Source organism: Opisthorchis viverrini, assembly GCF_000715545.1.
Source record: "Opisthorchis viverrini unplaced genomic scaffold opera_v5_30, whole genome shotgun sequence".
In the NCBI taxonomy this organism is placed as follows: Eukaryota; Metazoa; Platyhelminthes; class Trematoda; order Opisthorchiida; family Opisthorchiidae; genus Opisthorchis; species Opisthorchis viverrini.
Window position 1 is genome coordinate 246,176 of NW_008751686.1, and position 24,822 is coordinate 270,997.

General features: G+C 43.5%; 2 protein-coding genes across 2 annotated transcripts; both read right to left on the reverse strand.

The window, feature by feature from the left end:
- Positions 1 to 6,432: 6,432 nt before the first annotated feature.
- T265_02437 (hypothetical protein) lies at positions 6,433 to 10,071 on the reverse strand (the record flags this gene model as incomplete). Its single annotated transcript, XM_009166686.1, has 2 exons — positions 6,433 to 6,651; positions 10,054 to 10,071. The coding sequence occupies 2 exons, from the start codon at positions 10,069 to 10,071 to the stop codon at positions 6,433 to 6,435; spliced, it is 237 nt and encodes a 78-aa protein (XP_009164950.1).
- A 5,446-nt stretch (positions 10,072 to 15,517) lies between these two features.
- T265_02438 (hypothetical protein) lies at positions 15,518 to 23,198 on the reverse strand (the record flags this gene model as incomplete). Its single annotated transcript, XM_009166687.1, has 8 exons — positions 15,518 to 15,909; positions 16,298 to 16,497; positions 17,670 to 17,841; positions 20,104 to 20,161; positions 20,534 to 20,982; positions 22,170 to 22,402; positions 22,598 to 22,960; positions 22,996 to 23,198. The coding sequence occupies 8 exons, from the start codon at positions 23,196 to 23,198 to the stop codon at positions 15,800 to 15,802; spliced, it is 1,788 nt and encodes a 595-aa protein (XP_009164951.1).
- Between the last annotated feature and the right edge of the window lie 1,624 nt (positions 23,199 to 24,822).

Here is a 24,822-nt window from a genome sequence, read left to right on the forward strand (position 1 = left end):
GTCTGTGGTAGGCCAGCATTAGACCTTCATCCCTCAGCCATCTTTCCCGTTTTTAGTGTAGAGCTCTAATACATTAAACTGGAGCAGCTGTTCGGTGGCCAAGCACCTGTGTTCTAAGCAGATGGTCTTATCAACGATGACTATGTTTTTCAGAAAAAAAACTCGCTTTTTGTTGTATCCGGCAGCGAAGAGGATTGCTAAAGGCCTTAGAAAATTCTCCAGATTGTCGTTTTGCGACCAGATTAGTTCACGTTGCTATTATTAATTCAGTCGTCTTTAGTGTGAACCGTCACTATATCTCTCCACAAAGCCAGACACTACCAACTTTATCAGCCTCATCAGGCAAATCAAACCTAAGTCGACTTGATGACCTTTCAAAATGAAATACAAATGACACACTTGCGTATCCGTTTTTTAATTCCCTAACCATGGATCCTGTTTAACTCCGAATTCGTCCCTATAGGAATGAAGTTTCTCAACCATCGACTGGAAGCCAGTAAGTATTGTCTAAGTAAAGAAGTCTAACGCAGTTAAAAACTTGACAGAACTGACCTAACCAAACCCTGTTTCTTCATCACATGTCGACGTGTAAACCGCATTTGCAAGAACAGATTGAGAGTAAGTACTTTTCCAAACCTTTTATAACCAACAGAAACCAGAACACTGATTGTTGCTGCCGTGATATAAAGGTTGTGGTTAAGTAAACATGAATACTCACCTCAGATAGGAGTATACCTTTTATCCCTAGAGTAGCTATTGGAACACAGTATAACCAACAGATCAGTTTGTGGATTCAAATAAAATTGTATTAAAACCAGCTAAGTACTACACCGCTGATGATATGATATAGGTGCAAGTAAGACTATCTCCATCGAGGCGAAACCGGGCTTCAATCCAGCAGACCGAATGATTACAGTAATTTTCTTGGTAATTTTGGGTGCAGTGATACTCAGTGCGGAGCACTGAGACAAAGAAGATTAGCTCATCTGCATCTACTTGTACTCCACTTGTATACGTGTGTGAATCATCCCTCCTATTGAACCGATCATAAACATTATTTATTTATACTAAGTAACTCTGGTTTCTTCGTGGGAATGTTGTTAGTCGTACTGTCTATTCTGTGCATCACGAGGTCAACTTAAGTGAGTTTACGGTACACATTTCTAGATAGCAGTTCGAGGCTACCCCGGAAAGTGACCGGATATCACTTCTGCTGTGTTGACTTTGGATTTATGATCAAACTGACTGTTACGTGCTCGAACGGATGTACAAGTGTTTCTCTTGGCAGTCAACAGAGACGTGGAAAACTAAGAAATAAAAACATGGGCAGACGAGCCAACTAAGTGAAACGGGTCAGTTTCATTAGAGCAGCTTAGTAGATCGGTTGGCCAGGGAATGCTATGGATGATGTTTACTCCTCGGGTGGCCAAACTGAGGTTCGAAGCAGAAGCATTCTTAAGTTGTTCATAATCTGTCTTAAAAGGTCTCGTTTGCTTCCCTTTTCATGATTCTTTTTACATTCGCTGCTTCAGTCTTTGCGGTGTTTACGGCCTTCAATCTATGTCCGGATATTTCTGTGCAGTCTCCAATTTGATTAGACTTGACCATGTATAAGTACGAGGCAGTCGATACCGATAATAGTCAATCACGTGCTTGAGAAGCGACACACGTCCATTGTTGTCTGGCCCGTCTACGGGTTGATACCCGGATACCCTCACTGAAAGATGGTGACGGTAGTTACTGGGACACACAGGGCAGGTATAGCATGGACAGCCACACCAAAAAGGTTAACACAGGATTCCATGTAACACCAAAACATAGATTTTTCGGTGAGTCTCGTATACAAATGCTTATAAAAGGAAATCAAGTTGGCCATGCAGAAGTTGTAATAACCACTTTTATCTACTAGCGAAACCCAGTTCGTTCGGGTTTACTTTTCTCTTCTAATGTACAGGAACGTGGCGAAATATTTAGGAACGACGAAAATCAAACCAGTCTTTTCAACATGTGGACCGCCATATCATTCCAGTGTGAACCATGCGCCAGACCAAAAACTGTAATCTGATCTAAATTGTTTTGCTGTTAAAACGTGCTAATGTCTCTTATCAACTGAGTGCGTGGAAAGTAACGTAACACACTGGTCGATACGCAGGCGACCTCTGTGACCAAACTCCTTTTCAGCTAGCAAAAAATTTCGGAGCAAATAAACTACAAACAAAAGCGTTTGAGTTATTCAGATTGTTTGGCGTAAATTCGACTGAAAGTTAGGCAGGTGCACATCGAGATGATTTTGTGCTTGAATTACTAAGAGCAGTAATTTTACCAGGCCCAGGTTCGTTGATTCGAAAGCCCCATTGATCTGTAATATCTTCAGAATATGAAGACTGAACAAAAGTTGCATTTTAGCATGCTGCCCTGGCTCTTTCATCATAGGCATAGAGTGAAATTTTCCGACGTCGACTACTGAAGGATGTCAGAACCTGACTCTGTAATAACATGAATCATGCTGTAATTTCCAAATGTCAGATGGGGAAGAATGTATGCCTTACCGTGGAGATAAAACTGATTCAGATATTCGCGTCATAGTTACGGAAAACTTTCCAGTTGCACTTACAAGGATTTTGATGGGACCAACCAAAAGTACCAATAATAACAAACATTCAGCTACAGCGTCCTTTTGGTGCCTGGCTGTTATGCCACCCGATGGAAGAACGAGTTCTGAGATACTGCAAGGTTGTCTAAGCCTAGGTAGGAGCAGTTGAGATTCGAGATTATGTTCGAACCGTAGATCTTGCGGTCAGTAATTTTGCGACTCAATAAGTGAACTATTTTGAGCTCAAACATAAGAAGTCAACATGAAAATGACGGTAAATGTGGGCTGAAACGCTTTGAAGGGGTCTTACCGAAAGCGGTAACAGAAAAATTTCAGTGGAAACCAGAACTTGGACTGGATTATTGTTGGTCGGTTTCGAAGAGTAATCAGTGCCAATTATGTATTATATCCACTCAAAAAGAGCTCATCTGTGGTCTATTCAGATTCAGCACCCAGACAAACCGCGTTCGAGGTTTATTACCTACTTTCATAGATTGTCCAACCTCATCTCGATAACAGACGATGGTACATTTCTCGTCAAATCTGGTTGACGTCAGATCCAGGTTGGTTCAATAACTCTGGTGTTTAAGAGTCAGGTCCTCCGCATGATCTGGTAACTCCTTCACAGACAGTGTGTGTAGTTAGTCACCAAAAGAAGTGGTCTGAAAAATTCCCAAGCTTCACGGCTCACTGATGAAGATAAAAAATAGCTGTTGCTCTTAGGCCCTAAGCAGTAATGACCCAACAGTCAACGGATTTGGTACAAGGCCCACTTGTAACGTGGACGCATCTCCTCGTTTTCTATTAATCAGCCCGTTGGGCAATGGCCGATAGATACTGATCTACGGATTACGCTATAAAGAAAACTTTTAAAAAGTATTTGCAAATATGTAAAAGAAAGTCAACGGCTGCACATTTGGATGACTTTCTAGCGGATGAAGGATTAAAATAACTGTTCTGTCGAATCCATCCACCCTGCTTTCTCGTGGGAGTGGCGTGTTAAACCATCGATGATTATCAATAATCCTACCGGATCATGTGCGGCGATTCCTTTTAATTTACACTCAATACTAGTTGAAATTTAATTAATGCGAAATGAAGGTTTTTGTGTTTTTGTTTATCTGATTAATTCATTAAAAAATCAAGCCACTTGTGTGTCCGACGATTCTCTAGAGGCTCTTTACAGGCCACTAGATTCGATCGAAAACTGGAGCTCAGTGCCGAAACCAACTTTTATTGCTAGTACAATATGCCAACTTTACATACAGTGCTTGGTAGAATAGTGCTAAGTATTGCTTGTAAGCAGCAGTGGGTTCAGTCAACTTTTGGTTCACTTAGTACAGCACTGTTCTTCGACCATTTAACCATACTTTGGTATAGTAATCAAAGGAGTTCACGCACACATTTTCAGAGAATCAACCGGCTTCTCTAACTGTACGATGGGGTACACGTTTTTAATTTGAAACAACCTATTGGCAGGCATAGAGAAAGTTGCATTCATTCGCTTAAGTGATGCAGAGAAGCAATAAGAATATGCTGAGGAGACCAACGTTCATTCCGGGGAAATTTTAATACATCGGTGATCAAGATGTACGCCAAGGTACTGTCCACAGGAACAGATACACGGTGCTTCCTCCTGTACAGGAGATATGACCTTGTCAGCTGCTCGAGGAGATTGACGAAGGTGACGTATGTTCACTGATAAAAAGTCAAAATCGTTCTGAAATGTCCTTCAACAATGGTAAACTTCTAGAAAACAACCAGCTTCCGCGTCAAACTCGTACTGGAACTGGGTTGTTATTCCGGCTAATGAATCGATGCGTATTTATTTTGATAAAGCTTATACCTCGGGCAATTGCTCGAAATAAAACGAAATTTGAGTAAGACCGAGATATTTTCATTTCTCATATGATAGAATGCCAATGGGATCGGCTGGCTAACTTGGTGACCTGCTCGCTTGGCCTGATGAAGCTTTTGTGTCAAAAAAGAAAAGTTGCCCAAATGAAGAAGAATGTCGATTGTTTACCAAGCCCTTCCGAAACAAAATGAACGTTTTTGGATGGCCAACTACTGATTCCCACTTAAAAAAATTTGGACTAAATTAACGTCGTCTTTACATCGACAATTATCGTTGGACTAATTATGCAGGCTGTGTGGCTACATGCTCTTTCTGTGCTGAGATCATGGACATTGGTTAATGCTCACTCTATCAAATCAGTCAAACGTGTACCATTTGTGCGTTACGTTATCAGCTAATACTTGTTGTCTGCTGAAATGTTGTCTCTCGGGAACAAACCCTTACTCAGCCTCACAAACAGGTGAACAACTGAAAAGACATTCATTTCGACTTCCTATTGGTGGTTGACTTCCAGGATGATGAAGTAACCTATCGTGAAAGACTTGCTCTGACAACGATCAACAAAGCTTGAGAATTTTAGTTTTATGGTTTGATGGAAAACTTTTAAAGCCTCTTTGGGAGCTAAATTCCCCTACACCTTTCTTTCACTGCAAGCTATGAGAAAATTTCAGGTTTCAGCGTGAAGTCAGAATACTTTACTAAACTGATGTATCAAATTAGCTTGACTCTCGTTTCCCTAATCCAGGAAGAATCATTGTCAGTCTACCGGAAAACAGATGGCCAAACGGCAGCTACCTTAGAAGCAGGATTGTCTGCGCACGTTGTCAGATTTGTACCCACCTTCAACTAGTACGGATAGGTGAGATCAACCTTTGGGCGTGTAACAGACTTTCATAGATGTGTTGTACTACTGTTAGCTCGTGTGAGTTTACTGGTTTCTGATCAGGTGGCTGTTGATCTATTCACCGACGTTGGCAACTGATTTGCAGACGTTTCGTCACCATACGAGAAGACATCATTAGCGCACATCGACAGCGTGGCGTCAGTGTTCAAACCAGATGTTTTGCAAAACAAAAGTTGTCTTGTTAAGGAAAGGACGAACCGATAGAAAGGGACCTAGTGCTAGCCTACCACAATCAATCCGACGTATTTACACCTCTTGATATTCATTTGGGTAATCTGCATAGGAAACAACAAAAAGAACGCTACTTACATCGATGGGCAATCATGTCTTGCACCGTCTCCGACCAGGTGCAGTAACGATCCCGCGGTCCCCATCCTGGAAGGCAAGTAGCACCGACAACACCCGCACGTTTCATGATCTCTTGTATAACCCTCTGCTAGGTCAAGGGTTGGTCACCTCTCTCATTCCGCTACTCTGAATTGGGCACGGAAAACAGCACTCTCTTTAACAAACAAGGGATCAGTGTGCTCGACACACGCCTGACCAACGCAGACTCCGGTGCTGGCCACATTCTTCAATGGAAGTCCCCGATGCGCAGCCGAAAAATCGCTTTCTTAGTACGTCACTACAGATTCGCTGGCACCCATCCACACCAGCTATGGCTTTGAGACAACAATTGTCGAACACCTGAATACGGCTCGTTCTCGCTGCTTGAACAGGCTGAGTCTCACAGCCATACAACAAAACAGTCCGTGCTGTAGCCTGATAAACACGTCCCTTGAAATTCAGGGATATACCGCTTTGACACCACATGTGTCTCAAATTATCAAGCGCAACCCGAGCCTTGTAGATTCGTCCATTGACCTCATATGTGACTTAGTGACTGCATATCCAGGAGCATGACCTTACATGTTTTGTGTACAAAGTGTATACCAAAAGACGGGATGACTTTGGTCAGTTCATTCAAAAACACCTGCGTCTTCTCTTCGAAGATGAGAACGATGGCGTCTAAATATTCAGGATCGACAAAATTTTCGCTAGTGGATATTTGAACAGAGTTTTGAAGAACTTTCATTCTCATCGACCAGGAAATCCATTAGGAAAGGAAAGAATGAGCAACCCAGACGGACACCACTTTGTGTACGCAAGCTTTTGGACAGTTTTTCTGTATACTTTCACACGCTCAAAAGTCAGAGAATACAAAGAACTTATTATTATGTCCATAAACTTCCGGAACATTCCTTGAAGGACAAACTCCTCAAGGAAAAACATACCGGTTAACCGAGTCGAATGCGTCTTGGAAATCCAAGAATACTAAAATTGTGGGTCGTTTGTACGTACGACGTTCTAGCACCTGGCAAAGTGTGAAGGTTCAATCAACGCAATCCCTACCAGACTGAAATCCCGTTTGCTGCCCTCGAGTCAGTGTTTCGCGAGCGAAGAAGCACAAGTGACTATGGGGTCGAGCTGATTCCCCTGTAGTTACCACTCTCACAATGAATCCATTTTTAAAATGGGTACTATCACAGATTCCACCCAGTTGTCTGTGACGGTTTCCTCCTATCAAATACACCTTAAAGGTCCCACAAAGTGAGAGAAGCGAAGTTAACCTTAATCCTTATTTTTTTCTAATCATCGAGCTCAAATCCTGAATGTAGCCCTCTAAACGACGTGGACGAGCACCACCCCGCGGAACGGTCAGTGACGGAACGCCCGCGATACAATTGTTTGGCCTTTCGAAATAGCTATCTGTGGCACTTTCGCATCACAACTCTACCCGTGTTCGTGAGTTAGCACTGATCAGCTGAGAAAGCCTGTGAAAAGAGTGCACCTGATATTTGCAATTCTGAGTTGTTGCTTTGACGCAAATACAATTGTGATTGGCTCAATAGGTCACTACTGAAAAGGTCTTTGTTAGTTATGAGTTGTGCTCAGCAAACTCCTTGAATACTAAGTCCTCTGAGACTCAAAGACTGAGTGTAGCTTTCATATCATACAAAAATTTAGAATGTTCAACACAGTTTAGTTCATTCATCTGTATCAAGGCACTGTACTGAGTGACGGCAACTGAACTATTGCTTTCTACTGAGTTCTGTTATTAAGCAATAGTTCGTGACACTGGCCGTTCCGCGGTTACTTAGTATGTGTACCATCCGCACTGAATTTTGCTTGATCTATTTTAAGGCTGTGCCGTTTATGGCAACGATTGGTAATCACCTACTTTTCAAGCCACTACTGTTCTGAGTACCTGTCCTTTTTTGCGCCAACATTAGTTGCACAACTAAATGTATCGTGCTACGGCAAATTTACGGAACAACACCGCCCAGTTGTCGTACAGCGCGAAGCTGTAAAAAAAAACAAACGCACTTGTTCACAATGGACAGGTGTGTAATGTAAAGCCCTAAATGAACTGTCCAGAGAGTCGAACCAAAACCAATTTGTGATAAACTGGTGAAGTTGACTAACCTTCATTGTTTATTTGATTCATCTATCCACCCTGTCCATTATTTTGTGCTGAAGTTTTCCCCCGTACACACAAACACTGAGCAAGGGTGGGTTATCTAGGATGTAACGATTTCAACTGCCATGCAATGGCGACAAGCAGATAAACAAAACTAGATGGATTCCAATAGTGTTAATTCAGCCGTGGGAAGCACAGCACTCCAATTGCTGCGTCTTTTTGCTAGTGGGGCAAGTTGACTCCATCATTGGCTACGTCCAGATGAAGCATATGAACGGAGTTGCCGTCCCTCATTCACAGGTATTTATGGTGGAACCCGAAAAATGGCATCGCCGTCCAAAGTGTTCTTGGTAAACTGAAGGCCAAAAGGAACAAGACTGTGCATGTATGGACGCCTCGTCTGGCAGGGCAATGGTCCTCAGTTGTAAGGAAAAGCAGGCAAGCAGTAATCACAAAACAGAATTATTTTGTATTGTTGATCCTCTTTACGAAGAACATTTCCCAACCCTTTTATACTTGTCGAAATTGTCCTTTACAAACGGTGCTAACTGCGTGGACCACATTTTCCGACTCATCAGCAAAACAATAACAGTTAAACACACTTGTACACTCTCGTCTTTTTCATCACACTCTCTTGGTATTCCCCTTTTACCGTGAAACTCTTCTAAATGAAAATCGTCGAGCATATCCGGTTCCAATTGAATAGCGCAAATGTGGATGAGACTGAAGCAAGCAACAGAATTCCAGGAAGAAGATACCACAATTGCTCACGAAGCAACAACCGGGAAGTACAGAGTGAAACAATTTATTCATAATCGGTCAGTTCCCATTTGTGGAACGCAGAAATCGATCTTTCCCTGAACGGAGAGTGGACTTCCATACTAAGTGAAAATTTACTTTGCCTTATTTACGGTGTCCTTGACACTAAGAGAGTTAAGTTAATTTGTCATGACTGATTGAATACAATGTCATTTCTACTGAAGGACCACGTAATTACTCAGTCCCCGCCAGCTAGCTAACGACGAAATTTAACTTCTTTACAAGGAATTCAAGAGCTGCTGGGGAAACATATTTCGAAAAACCCGTTTCTGCCGGCTTTACGAACATCATGTGTTGGTAAACCTGTATGTTTAACCATTTTAGTTGGGACTGTGAAAATCTGACCAGAAAAGCAAAAACACAACTGAGCACAACAGCCCCTTTCTGCTCGAACAAGTGTGCCACTAGGTTCTTTTGTGACATTTCATCTTGAAAGTATCCGCACTGGCGTTCCCTCAAGTTTCAACAAAACTTATTTGTCCTAATCAGTGTACTCCCTGTTGGAACACCGCAAGTTATCGGATAAATGTGGTAAGCGTAACAATTGCTGTACGCTGAACTATTCGTGCATCCAATCCTGGGCGAATAACTGTCGAAGGTAATAACCGACTCCGAGACTCAGCAGTGGAAGGCGGTTGCTGTCAAAGCTTCTGCAGGTAATCCATGGGCACACAACATGTGAGGGGGGTTACTGAGCTGCAACCCCAATTGTCTGTATAATTCGTAGTTTAGACGACTAGCTTCACGGAGGGTTGGCATCAGAGCCGAGGAACATACAATCAGACCACCGAACACCGTTTGTCCTACCTTGCCCCCGTCTGTTGACTCTTCGCTACAATTCCGAACTCTATACGTCTCACCTTAGTCAACAGATGCTATGAAGATACGGTTTCAAGCGTGGAGTTTTCAGTGGTGCTGTCTGAACAAAACCTGTGACAGCGATGATTTCAGTAGGTGTTTGGGTGTTCATAACATGGGGATGAATATGGACTGCTTCATTATCACGACAGATTTCAAAATTTGAAGAAAAATCACTGAGTGCCACGTAAGCCGGCATAAGCTGTCTTTGAAAACGTGGCAATTGGCCCATTATGAGATTGGTGAACATGTCTGGTTGTGGTCAATGGGTACTGGCAACAGAAAGCAATGCGATGGTCAATCTGGTGGTGCAAGCATGAGATTAATGCTTAGTGACCTTGAAACAAAAATCAATAAGAATGAAGATTCGCGTGCTTTGCTCTGCTAGAACCACCTGGTCAAGTATTTCTCGCGAGCATTCTGAGAAATAATCCCTCAAAAAATAAATCGGAGCATTGAAATTGTTTGTATTTGGAATTCTCATTATATCAGGAGATATGCAGACGGAAGGCTTGCGTTGTAGCTGAAAGTTTAGAAATAGAATGTAGATGGATACATACCCTGGAGGCTGGTTTCATTACTAAGGTAAATTTTTCGGGAAATTAATGCATAAAATACTGAACCATTATTTGAGGTGGCGAACCACGAACAATCTGATTCGAAAAAATCATCTCATCTCGGTCGCTCATAGATTGTGCATACAGTACAACTGTATCGAATAAAACCATACCTTTTGGCTCTTCTGGTGGCAAATACAAAGTTGTTCGCATGAGAATAATCGATACACTAACAAGAGATACTGCCGAACAACTGTGAACCAGTAGATGTCAAACCTATAATGTGCGAGCTGGAGAACCAAATCGCGGACCCGGAAGCAAGAAAGCACGATGGCAATACGTGGGAGCAAGTACGCAGGCTTCAGTTAAGTGATCAATAAGATGTGAGCCGTGCACGTCCACGAAGCATAGTCGTTTTTGGAAGACTTCTTCAGAAGGTGAACGAGTTGGCCTTTAAAATGTAACACGCCACTTAGACAGCATTGACCAATTGTCAGATTCCAACCTCCCACTAAAATCTGTAATCAAACGCTATGGACAGAATCGACTGAAATATCCACAGAAATCGTAAACTCTTGAAAGAAACTACCCCAACTGGTTTGCCGGGATCGCCGACCTTATGGTATATAGAATGTGGGGAAAAGTCCATTTAATCGGGTAGCAGAAAGTAAAATTTGTGTTGAGAAGTAATGCACGTAAAATGAGGTGTCACTGTCACTATGCTATAATTCTATTGGAGAAAATCTTCGCCATCAGCCACCGGAAGAGCCAGGAACTGCATTGCTTCAAGGATTCTAAGACGGAGCACGGATTACACTATAATGGTTTGCACTGAAAAGCAAACCGAATGTCTGTCGAAAGAAGGTTATTTCTTCTACTCATTCAGTTAGTTGAATTTGACAATGTCAAGCTGATATGTCCTCGATTAAGCGGTGCTAACAAAACCCCGGTCGTTTGATAAAGAAGTTGCCAGATATTCGAGAAATACACTCATTTGCAAATCAATTTGGTTTTCACGGGAGACTCGATCGAATCTCTCGTTTATGATGTCCTCCAGCTGAATGTGCTGCACACAGGCCGCCTCATGATTCATTTGGGACGATATTCGAGATATCGGAGTATATTTTCATAAAGGAAACTACAAGGTTGCTGAAAACTCTTCGACAGCCCACGACCGGGTTCGCCCTTCTTGGGGCTCATCAGGTAGGCGCAGTCCCCGAGTTTCCGTCAACCTTATGATCCACTTGAACCCAAATTGCACTGTTTTCGAGAAATACATCATAAGGTTGACGGAAACTCGGGGACTGCGCCTACCTGATGAGCCCCAAGAAGGGTGAAACCGGTCGTGGGCTGTCGAAGAGTTTTCAGCAACCTTGTGAGTAGTTTCCTTTATGAAAAAGTTGCCAGATACTTTATAATCGCTTACAGAGAAAACCTGAGGCTTGGAGTGCTATGCAATACCGAAGACACAATCGCTCAAGCGAATATATGCCGAACGTAAGTTGTTTCTCTTATTCTTTGCGATAGTTTTTGGGTCAAAACGGCTTGGTTAGTATGCTACGAAGGTTGATAGGGTCCTGTATTGAGTGCTGTGGGTCTTCTGTGTGTGGAGCCATCCGTACTGAGGAAGCACACGAAGTACAGCAGGATCCACAAAAGGCGTTTGTTGAATGTGTTACAAGTGATAAGATAGAACTTCTGGCAGCACACTCAGATCTTAAACTGACGTCATCGCTTACTACGAGGAATTCGAAATGGTGGAGGACATTCAGAAAGATGAAGATAATCGTTCATCTGTAACACCCTTTCGATGCCTAGCTGCCATACCACCCAAAAGAAGCACGAGAGCTGTGATACTACCAGGTTGTCCAAGCCTAAACAGGGGAAATCGAGAAGCTGAGGCCGAGTTCAAACCACGGACCTTCCGGTCAGTGAATCTGCTCTCTGACCGCTGAGCTATCTCGCTGACGAACTTGGTGACAGTCCGGTGGAAAATATATTGGTACTTCCATTACTTATAGAGGCAGTAATATCCGCCGAAAGAATATGATTATGTCGTACTGGGTAACAGACTTGTCACCGAGCATACTGCAAGCTCAACGCAATATGTATGTGGACCATTCAAAAGTCCTTAACCAAAAAAATCCCCTGCTTGTTTACTTGAAAATTGCAATAAAAACATTAATTGCATTTACGCCTTGTCGTTTCATATGAACAAGGAAAGTGAGTTGAGTAATCTTGGGTGCCTAGACGCATATCCACAAGAACTTTTAATAGTTGACACAGCATTTTTAAAGGTATTTTGATCTCCCCCCCCCCCCCCCCTCCCTTGTTTTCTTTGATTTGGTCAGCCACATAGCCGTTAAAGAACAAGTAAGCTGGATGGCGGTTATACCTGTGGGTAATGCGTCACGGGGCTTTTTATGGTATTTTCCGTTTACAGATGTCAGAGGAACGGGAGTTGACACAAGTGTTGAACCCGATGGGATATGTTTTTGACAAAAATAAAATGTGAAAACATCACGAAGGCAAACTGTGATAAACTACACTACTAATAGAATAAGACAAGTCAAGGGTACTCTGGCAGTTAGTTATTTCGACGATCATGGCAACTGGCTTATGTGTCATCGCCGTGCTTTCTTTGATTTGGTCAGCCACATAGCCGTTAAAGAACAAGTAAGCTGGATGGCGGTTATACCTGTGGGTAATGCGTCACGGGGCTTTTTATGGTATTTTCCGTTTACAGATGTCAGAGGAACGGGAGTTGACACATAAGTGTTGAACCCGATGGGATATGTTTTTGACAAAAATAAAATGTGAAAACATCACGAAGGCAAACTGTGATAAACTACACTACTAATAGAATAAGACAAGTCAAGGGTACTCTGGCAGTTAGTTATTTCGACGATCATGGCAACTGGCTTATGTGTCATCGCCGTGCAAGTGGACATTCTTGGTGTGCGGTTGAGTGGGTAAATATTCCACCTCTGTTTGCGTTTCTATGTTGACCGAATAATGACCAATAAATGCAACGTGTTTGGTCGTTTGGAGATTGGCTGGCACGTAGTTTGATTCATCCTTTCGGGTTTAGGGTTGCTTTGTGGTCAGATTATCTTTCCTCCGGTTGCTTCGTTAAATACTTTCACCTCAGTGGTTGTGTTTATTTATTTCGATCGGTCCATGTTGGGATCCAGCTAGCCATTCTTTTATTTGATCGATTGATCAAGCATCTTCATTTTTAGTAGTACATTGGCTTTTATCTGATTGGTCATGTCGCCATTTGTGTTGTGCTGTGGCTCCCGACTGGTTCGTACGACACCTTTATCTTTGATGCAGTTCCCATTGGATGTTAAGCTGCGTCTTTTGCCTTGCTGATTCATCCTCGGCTCGGCTGTGCGTTCCAGTGGCCTTGATTTTATCCACGGTTTCGTATCTCCTGTGTCCTCTCTTGGTTTCTTCTCTGGCTTCTTGTACAGTCTCGAGCTTGGGTGTTCCGAAGTTCTTTCTTCTTGAGGGTATGATAGTTTCGGTTGGTCCTAATGTCTGTTGATGCCTGTTTTTAGTTGAGTGCCATACATCATAAATTCACGTCTGTAGACTGAGAACCAAACCAGCAAAGCTAAAACGTTTGGTAGCCCATGGCACATGTATAAAAACAATAAAGTATTCACAGTGCTTACGAATGGCCGTTCATTCAATCTGCACGATATCTTTTGCCAAAAAGAGTTCAGAAACGAGCACCTTGTTTTTCACTTTTTTTACTGAGCACTGAAGAAACCTCAGCCTCCAGGCCCTTCACTAAAAAGTGAGGTGTGTACACTCACCATTTCAAGGGCCCAGCCACCTCAGTGCCGCGGTCTGCCCTGTTTAATGGTAGGTCTTTTGCTACCAATGTGTTTAAGCCCCAGCATCCCAGTTTCAAAGATGAGATGAATGCGAAAGGCACATTCTTGTGTTTTGGGCAAGTCACGTGAACAGATTAAATCAAACCCATTATTAACTCATGCTTTTAAGCAGTTTACCCCCTGTCCTAGCGCAATGATTCTGGTGTGAACTCACAAGAATAATTGCGCCAGTACAGAAGACTGTTCAAATGAGTGATGTGAACGTGAATTCTACAAATCCACCAACCGTCTATAACTCATCAATAGTTGTTTACAGGTGAACTAGATAAGCGTTAGGAGGTCACGAGAAGACTCTGGAAACTTGTTGGTACGGAGCTTACCTGTGAAACTCATCCCAACTGATTTGACCGACAGTAAATTCCGAGGAGTTAACCAGAAGTAAAGATCACCATCAATATCTACCCACTTAATCTAGTAAGTATATCATAGACCGGTTGGAAACCATTACACTTATTGTCATAAAAATAACATTTACGAGGACATGTCAGAGATAATAGGCATGGGTAATAACATGGATGAAGTACTTAACTCTTTCTGTATAGTGATAATACGCTCAAGTGCCTGTAACGATAGACTGCAGATGGCCTTGCCAAAACATCGGTGGGCATGTGGGATATCTTATAGCTAAAACGGTTTGTTCAACACAGTTTACGTGAATTTCGTGCACTTGTGATTATTAGGAATAGTTCACCCGCGCTGGAGCATTTGTCACTCTCAGCAGATGAACAATCGAGAATGAACGGGCACAAAAAACAAGAACTCCGTTGGAATCAGTGACATATACGTCGAAATAACATGGTGGAAGCATTGGTGTTCTGTATATCTGGCCCTGAAAGTACGCTTCCAGCGCTTCGCAGCTGTATTAGTCCCGGTACTCTCACGAAAGATATTTTCATCCGGATCGGGAAGGCCAGAGCAGCTTTTGTGAACCTGCGTCACCTGTGGCGTAGGCGTGACATCGGCTTCTCTGTCAAGGGTCGAGTTTACAATGCTGCGGTGCAATCCATACTATTATAAGGATCAGAAACCTGGTCGCTGAGTGCCGAGGACGTCAAAAGACTCTCGGAGTTTGGCCATCGATGTCTTCGGAGCATTGCCTGAATCTGGTGGGAACACCGGATTAGCAATACTGAAGTTCGTCGAATGGTATTCGGGAAAAATAACTCACCCTCGATAGATGAACTGATCACACTGCACAGGTTGCGCTGGCTTGGCCACGTGCTACGTATGCCAGTCGACCAACTTCTTCGAAGGGCTCTTTTCGCACAACCACGTGAAGGGTGAGAGACAGAGGCGATCAAACAATGACTTGGCAGCGTTGTATGAAAGCCAGTACCAGCAAACTCAGCTGCTGGCTCTGTTGCGCCCTCGATGGCGCTCATGCATTCCAAGCTATTCCCTTCAATGCATAGCTCCTTTTCCAACCCAACCCCCCCCCACTTGAAAGTGTTGTATTTACGCACTAATTTATCACCTCCCACCTCCAATGCGCAGCTACCTACCCCATCTTCCTGAATCATCAGTGAACGAAACTGTGGCAGCTACAACCACTGTACGACAAGCACGCGGTCATTATAGCTGACAATGATGATGATGATGATTACAGAAGCGAGAAACTCGAAACACTTGACAAATAGAGGGAGATGTTTATGAGCGACAAAAACAGTGCGAAATCTGAGGTAAAGTTAATCGGTGGTAGTCATAGGTTGCAAAAACGTATAGCGTAATCAAAATGGAAGTAATTCCAGCAATCTGGAACCAGCCGCGGAAAACAGACACACAGTAAACGTAAACATTGACGGAGCACAAGTGAACATTCTACAAGACAAGAACGGAAGTGCAGTTTATTTGGAACGTGGGGTGGATTTCGTTGATCGGGAAACCGGTCGAAGTCCCAACGGGCTAAGAGTTTCCACGAGATTGTTGTGGCGACGACGAACTCGAGCGACAGCAACTGGGAAGAAAAGAATAGCAGATAAAAGCGGTGAACGATGAATGGGGGTATTACGCTCTGGTTTAGGATTGAGAAACGTAGATATTGAAGGCTTTACAGTGTGATTAAGAGCCAGTACATGAAAATAGAACAATGACAGTTACGATCAAGTCAGTGCGCCTATTTACAGGTCGTGTAAGTTTTTCTATTTTGTGACGTCAACTACGATCCCCGACCAGCGATTAATTCTTGTAAAATCATTAGGCTATATGGTGTTATGTATTTGCTATGCAGAAGCACCACATGTTAAATTGGTGCTCTCGAGAAACGAAAAGCTTGAGGTGTATATATATGTCCCCTAACATCACAAGCGAAGGAGTATAAAAAAGAATCTAGGAAAGAGGCCTACCTATCGATCCAGATACATTTGCAGGGGTAATCGGATACGCCTCTTTTGGGCTCCCAGACCCAAACATATGGCCACCCGGCGTGTGTGCCAACTTTGGCGCAAAAGATATTCGTCTTTTGTCCTGGCCTGAGCGAGTTCGTGAGCGAGTAGCTTCAGCCACTGTCCCACCCGGAGATGCAGAAAGCGCACTTGAAGTCTCTCTGTGAGCAGAACAAACAAAACGGGAACTCTGTGTTAAGATCAACACTTCGACCTTATGTTAGTACATATTCAACCAACAGAAAATAGTCTTGCCAAAAGATAAATCCAAGTAAATCGACCTACATCAACCACTGACTGTAGACAGATTGACAGTTCTCGTAATCTGCAAGTACTTTCTTACTTCTAAATGAAACACAGACATATATGTTTCTCACAATAAGTGTTCTTAATATGGTGATGCTCCCAAAATGGAGAACAGGGGAAAACTTCGTCTACTCCGTCTTTCCACTACGAAACATACTGCTGCAACAGACAGCCTGAAAATCAAGTTACCCGATTCTGGAGTCACAATAGCAATGGTCATTAAAGCCCAAGTTTCGAGCTCATTACCGTTCGGCAGCCGTCCATCCAGGCTTAAGTACACAATTACTTCGTGACAATGAACATAGCCACCAGCGTACATAGCATGTGTAGGAAAATGTGCTCCACTCGCTCTGCCCGTCTGCTTTACTAAAGTATGTAGCTATAGTTTAAGGCCTCCCATTAACCCATCTTTTTTCCGAAGCAACAACTGCCATAGATTAGCCACCCCAAAGGCGTGACAGTCATCTCACACGAGCATACTAATGTTCGGTCAACGGATATTGGGTCCGGACAGGTCCACGCTGCGTGTCGTAGGCTCCGTGGGTGCTCTGGAGTCAGGGGGACATGGGAATTATGGATAACGCACATTAAGCAATCATCGGAAAAACGGAATATGATTAATAAAACAGGTTAGTATTAGTTGCATGTTCTTATTTGGTCGAAATAAAGGCATGTACCGCATGACGGGATTGTCCTTCATTGTGGATGACCATAATATAATGGATAAAATTTGTAAAACTGAAACTTTGTCCATGTGAGTGGTTGCATACAATCTAGAAAATCTGATAGGAAATAGGTTGACAAGAGGTAGTCCTCAAAAGCACTCGATAGCTCCACGAAACATATTCAATTTGGCATTTCAGGGAGACGGAAACCCCGGGACTGTGTTTGCTTGAAGAGTCCCAAGAATGACGAAACCAGTAGAGGGCTATCACGGAGTTTTCAGAAATCGCTGGCCACTTGCATGCTTCCCGCATAAAAGTATACAGGACACAAAAAGGGTTACTACAGGGAACTCGTATCTAACCTTTGGTTTTGTCTCGGGGTAGCTGGAGTGGGGCATCCTTTGTGTGCGGGGGTTAGAGATATATTGCCTTGGTCAAGCGGAGACACTTCCGACATTTTGAGGCCGCTCGCTTCTGTTGGCGGAGCAAAGATGGTGACAGACCCACCAGCACTTGAATGGTTGGATGACATAGCTATAGAATAAGGAAATCGGTATGTGAACTAAACAGAGGTTGTAATGATAAAGGACACTGAAGGAAGTTGCGAATGACATCAGTCCGCATTGAAAATAAGGGCGACATGCATATGGTAACTGTTATTGGGTTTCCGTTCCGAGTCAAGAAAAAGCAGTTACACCTTCAGTTTTCATTGACAACACACAAAAAACTTACTAAAAGGCGTACACTGATAGATCTCGTGGATGAGCCAGGTAAGCCTACAGAAAGCAACATCCGATTCGCAGCGGTAGTCCTTAGCCCACCAATACTTCTGATAAGGCGCTCACTCTGGCATTTATCGACAGTAACCACACAAACAAATTACTGCGTTGCTACGTGTAGTAGACACTACGACAGCAAAAGAACAGTATGGCCCGAAAAGGATGAGGTAATCGCAGCCTCAGCTGTCAGATGGGCAATAAGGGCGAAAATTCATAGCGTAAAACGGATATCTCCACGAGACATACAGAGACCATACGAAGAAGTGGTTTTTCGGGGCCGTTTCAGGCTGACACCGGGTGGTGATAACAAATTACACTACTTCCGAATTATAAGTAGTGAAACAGGAAGCAACAGTGCACCCAGTGGAAGCGCTAACCAAAGAGCACCAATGTGCCTACGAGAGATACATTGCACCCGTTTAGACTTAAAACTAAGAAGATGGGTTTCGAGAGAAGCTACTGGTGGACCGAATAAAGATATCGCATGCGAAGGACGGGTGTTAAAATCAACAGTATCTTAGTGAAGCTCAGGGACTGGTCCTCAATTTACATCACGCCATGGAACCAGTTGATCAGCAAGAACAGAGTACGATTCTGATTGCTTCAGTTAGCATACCACATCTACAGGGGACATATTTCTGGGTCCCACAGGACGACAACACGATATGGTTAGGTCGTGCATTACTGAGAAACAGTCGTGCAGGAAGAAAACTATAATCAAGCTGTAAACTTTATCAGTTAATCCCAGATTCTACAGGCCTTCACCAACTACTTCTTGCGAGGAATGAGTAAACCATACGGAATTTGGACATTGACTGAGAAACCAGTGCTTCAACCGACCGAATGAAATCGACTATAAATAGTTGCCCGGGAACAACCGTTCAAAAGCCTCGAAATGGTCGGGGGTTGATGTTTGGAACTGATGGGCCTCTAGGCCCCATTTTAAAATATGCACGAAATGATTGCAAAAGAGCCGTTCACTACACTCAAGCCGGAGTCCTCAACCAAACGGAGGATACAAGGGCTCGGATCACCAAGCAAATTACCGAAGCAATAGTCTACTAAGGGGAGTTGACTTAACACTGCTTTTCAACCACCCACAAATTACGCACGAGACAACTGGTTTTAACTGTGTAATCCACTTTAATTTCGTCGCCAGACGATCAGATGTAAGTTAAAAATCTTCAAAGGTCGGTTGGTGTAAAGACGGAAGGAGCGGTCGTTGGCCTAGAAGTGAGAGCTTCAAACCTCGTCCCGCTGTTCTCTGGATGAAATTTTGGCAAGTAAATGCCGGAAATCACACTTTGGACAGTCTGAGGGGGGCCGGCACCCAAATCCTACGGTACAACAAGCACGAAAACTAATATAACCCGTTTGTCTCTTCAAAGGAGCAGGTTGTCATAAAGCAAAGTAAATAGAAGAGTCACGCGAAAACCTTGACAGTCTAACCTTCATAAATTTTGACGTAAACCATGTAAAGAAGATTGAGAGGTGTCGTAAAGAAATGAAGCTGTAGTCATGATTTTGAGAAGTGCTTCGAATGATTTGTGAACAGGATAGTTGAAACAAGCCCAAAACAGGTTACGTTGATAGCAAAACAAATATGGTACACTACCAGTTCGAAGAGATTAAAGACCTAAGTAAGGGTTAACAGAAAACGGGACTATCACGTCTGTCCGAATGGGCTTAGCGTAACCACAATAATTTGAATCTAGAACAAAGGAAAATCCAGATCGAGCAAAAAGACTGAACTTCGAAAGATGAGCAGCCGGAATGCAGAGCAATCATTATTAAACCAAAGCGGCTAAGCCGTCACAAGCAGGGAAACCAACCCAGAACTACGCTAAACTAGGCACTCACACAGGTGAAATAAGTTCAAGGTCCTGGCTCGGGAATGATATTGTATCATTGTGTCCACGTGACATGCTACTGAACCTTGATTCCAGACACATTTTACATTCGTACTACGAACGTCCGATAAAGCGACAAAACGAATAACATGATAAGGGCCACTCACCCGCTTTCCTGGCCTTCAAAAAATCACTGAACTTGGAGTTCGCCTGGGGTTTACGCTTCTGAAATCAATGAATAAGGTGTCGTAAACTCAGTGTCTATGTTACGTAAAGCAAAAAACAATGCTAAAAATTAATGAAAGCTCAGCGAGGATACCCTGAAGAACTTCTAGAAAGTAGACAGAAAGTGCTGACCAGGATTCTGTCGATGGGTGTGACTGACAGCGACCAACAGACTTGGAAACAGGGAAGCCCCTAAATGATAACCAGAGGACAGAAAAATGAACGTCAGAAGCACATATACCAGTTTAGGGCACATCGTACAGAAACTATAAGGTCAGTCGTCAAAAATGGACAGCTTAAATAATAGTAGAGAAAACTCTACACAACAGGGGGTGTGCCAGACAAGAAACGATGTACAAATAAGCCTCATACCTGAGCGGGCTTCTGGACATATTCGACGATTGCTTCCTTGATCTCTGAAGAGAGCTTATCCACCGTAATCTTCCGTCCCGGCATGTTCCTTGTTGATTTTTTTGTCTGTTGAGGAGTAGCTAATCGCTTCGGAGTAGATGAAGTCGTCCTTTTGCTACGTTGTACGGCAACTACCACAGAACGTGGTGGTGTGGTGGGACATTGTGAAGCATCCCAATTCCATCGATCGCGCCATTTACGCAGACGGTCAAAAGCCGCGTCTACTAGCGCGATCTCATCAGCCACCAAGGTCCAGTACCCGGCCAGGTCATTTACGTCGGTTCTCGGGACACCTTGACTTGTTGCATCAGAACTACGCTCCGCCATCTCGACCAAGCTTTGGAAAAAGGGTAATTTGTTTTTCAGAATCAACTGGCATTTCCCAACTGTTGCACGAATTGAGTCAGCCGCTGATATGGGAAAAAAGTGAACAAACAGCTGTAGTAATGCCAGTTATGTTCATGAAATGAAGCCAATAGAAAGTCTACCTTTTGTTCAATGGACTTCACAGTTGAGATCAAGAAATAAGCTGTTGATAGTATGAGATTTACGAATTTTTCACTGGGATTCCATCTAGTAGATGGAGTCAATCTAAACCAAACAGCCAGGAGGCATCTCACATCTGCTTCATCCCTGTTTGGAATCATCAGCAATGTAAGCTTCACGAGTCTCTGGGGCGATTCGAGACTGTGACCCTCCACTGTTTGGCCACGAAGGGCTGATCAGCAGTTCAATTAACTTGTAATTACACAGTACATAGCCCTACCCATCGCTGAGTCACGTGATTCAAAGCGAAAGAAATAAGTGAAACTGAAAGAGTTGGAGCTAGAATGTGACTCTTTATTTTGTTAAGATAAGAAAATGGACTGGAAAGAGACACTTTGCACTGGTGAAAGCTACTAAAAGTTGATTCTAACATTCTATAAAACATGTGATGCATCGAAGAGGATCCTGCTAAATTAGCAGTGGAAATTAGCAGCTAGAGAGACAACAACGGCTTTTGGACAGGGGAGCTTCGTGACAATGCTGTAACCGTATCGAATTGACATTTGAATAAGAATGACGTACGACGGTTTGTGAATTCCAGATCTCAAGGACGGTCAGATTAGATAGCTGATCAAGAGCAGTAGACAGCTCATAGTACAAACATAACAAGGCCGTGTCACTGATTTGAAATTTGGTTAGAAATTAGGACAAGTGATTCCGCTCCTGGAAAGCAGTGAGTAGACGCCAGGTAATAACAGGATAAAAGTTAGGGAAAGTTTACTAAATTATCAGAACTCCGGTTCAAAACGGGATAACCTCAACTTGAACCAATTGCTAGAATTACGGTTAATAAAAACAAGACAAAGTGCTCAGATGTAATGTCGTCCTCGAATATAATCGCCCAGTTGTGGATCGGAAGCGAGGTGACTGAACACACTAGCATCGCATAGGCCACAACAGTAGCATACCAGAATCAAGGACTGAAAACCCTATTGGCTATGAGGTAACAACATAACCTTACCACTCGAACACAGTGGAGCGATTCTCAGTCAGCAATCACGTAAATCTAACAATGACAAGAAGGGGTGATCGCGATGAGGTGAGAACTCACCAAGTTTTGGAAGTGAACTACCTTCCTCGCCCAGCACCGCGTTCCAGTCTTCACATAGCACCTTTAGACGCACCACCTCCAGATCACAAAGCACCCGAAAAGCACTAACTGTATTAAAACTTTCAGGATTTTGCGATCCGTGATCTGAAGTTAAAGGAGCCTGGTCGAGTTTCATAGCAGTCACGTCCTGTATGGGAGACAACCCTCCGGAAATTGGTTGTGCATTTTCTTTGCTACAGAACACAGGAAAGGAAAAGTTCATAACACCAGAAGAAAGTGCACCCAAAAAGGCTGGGCGCGTCGGCAGTAGTGTTCGCCACCAAGAAAAGGTGTGGAACATGCAGCAACAGCAGTTCACGAAACCAACAAAGCAGGACATGTTAGATTCATTTGTTGGATGAAGAGGAACCAGCACGCTATAAACTCACTTGTCTGCATTAGAGAATGGCATGGAAGCGGGAGTTGCTGTAAGACTAGAAGGATCCTGCAGCTGATGAACGCGGGTGAGGTGAGATTTTCTGAGGATTGGTTCGGGTGTAGCCACAGGATTCAAGTGGTCCATAATCATCTGCGACAAACGGCGGGAGGTGGTATGCATAAGGTCATCTTTATGTGCTACTCGGAGCGGAGTGACTGTGTTCCGCTCGTATTTGGCCCCAGAGGAAACGTCTTCAGGACTTTCGCGTCTTGGTCTAGCATCAACCATTGGACTGGAGACAAGAGCGGCAACCCGATCCTTAATTGATCGTATCCTTCGCAGATCTGTGGATTTGCGTACGACAAATTTAACCCTGTATATGAATTTAAGTGGAAAATCGAAGCTTACATCGTACTTCCCTCCTCTTCCTCGGGATCATTTGCATCTCCCTCAAACCACGGGTTTCCAGGCACACATTGTCGAAACATGGAACGTTTAACTGTAACTACATCATCCACTTCAATTTCTTCCGCATGGATAACGGCATCCCGCTGAATATTTCTACCGCCCGGAGTTCTTGGTAACGAACCTAGACGAACCCTTTTAGGCATATCTGCGGAAAATATAGCAAACAGCAATCAGCTAGATTGGATGAACCACTCATTTACATAACTGGATGGTAAGTTGGGGTGCAAAATAGCCTCGAATGAAACGCTCCTTCAAGATGTTTTGCCCCAAAGCGTGCGAAGGTGATAATATACCGAGAAAGAGTTAACGGAGAAGGCAACCGATATTTTGTTTCAAGGAATAGATCGATTTTCCGCAGACCAACTCAGTAAGCCAGGGCCAAAATCTTAGTAAAACTCAAGAGAAGTTACGTCTGTGAACGACGCCGAGCTCGTGATCACATAGACTGGTATTATGGGGAGGAATGGAAAAAACGGGCGTTGTCGTTGAAGACTATAATTATGGATGAGGCGACGGCGGAGTCGGCGTTACTTGATGAGGGGGGTTAAGCAATTGTCAGGAGGGTCAGATGCATGAAACTAATCCCATAATGTCAGAAACTTACTGAGACAATTAAACTCCGCAAAAATTAAAAAATAGGGAAGTCGTCAGGCATCCGGGCTGGGAAAAGCAGGCTACCGATTAGACGCTCAGGTACATGATCGGGAACGGCCGACGATGTGTATTCTGTCACGTCATACAAGCAACGCCAACGAATGACCCAACGCCGAACGAATAGCACGTTTCAGGTACCGCGATGTCTCTCGTAATTTTTGCACTCATCTGTTTGCCATAAAGCTGTCGCGTTCTTTTATGGTGAGTCTTTTTCCGACACTTAGGTGCTGCAGCGGAGATTGTAGTTAGTTACAACAGCAACACAGTCGAACTGAGTAGGGAAGGTGATGAAGGGTTCTAACAGTTTTGTAAGCTCTGTGCAGGACATTCGTCAGCTTTTTTATCACGCATGTGCCAGATAATGCATACCTGAATGCAGTCCTCCGATAGAAGTCGAAGAAAATGGAATTGGTGGGTGAGCGGGAATGGTTGGTCATTTTGACGGCTTTCGTAGAGAATTAGAAACATATGCAAAGGTAGGGAAGGTATGAAGGGTTCTAACAGTTTTGTAAGCTCTGTGCAGGACATTCGTCAGCTTTTTTATCACGCATGTGCCAGATAATGCATACCTGAATGCAGTCCTCCGATAGAAGTCGAAGAAAATGGAATTGGTGGGTGAGCGGGAATGGTTGGTCATTTTGACGGCTTTCGTAGAGAATTAGAAACATATGCAAAGGAGAGAGATCCGTGGTACCGTACAAAGATGGTGCATCAGCAGGGCGCCTGCACTATCAAGGAGCATTAGTGGGTGATGTGGTTCGAAGAGAACTATGTACACCGTCTTCTAGATGTTGATCGAGACGGAGTCTTAGTGTGTCCAAAGTGGACGGGCACGGATGATAGTCTGTAAATAGTTGGGTCGTTACACCATTTTTCATCATCAACATACAGCAGCACTGCGCAATTAGAAGGTTAAATGGAAGGTAGGGGTGAAAATGAAGACAAAGGAGTCCAGAGCAGAACCCTAGGAAACTCCATTGCAAACGAATTAATGTGCAAGGGAGCTGCAGGCTAAGACTTATGGACTCTACTAGTGAGGAGGGTTGATAACTATCGACAGATAGGGGGAACACCAATACTCAACCCTGAATAAGTGCATAGTGTCGGATTTTG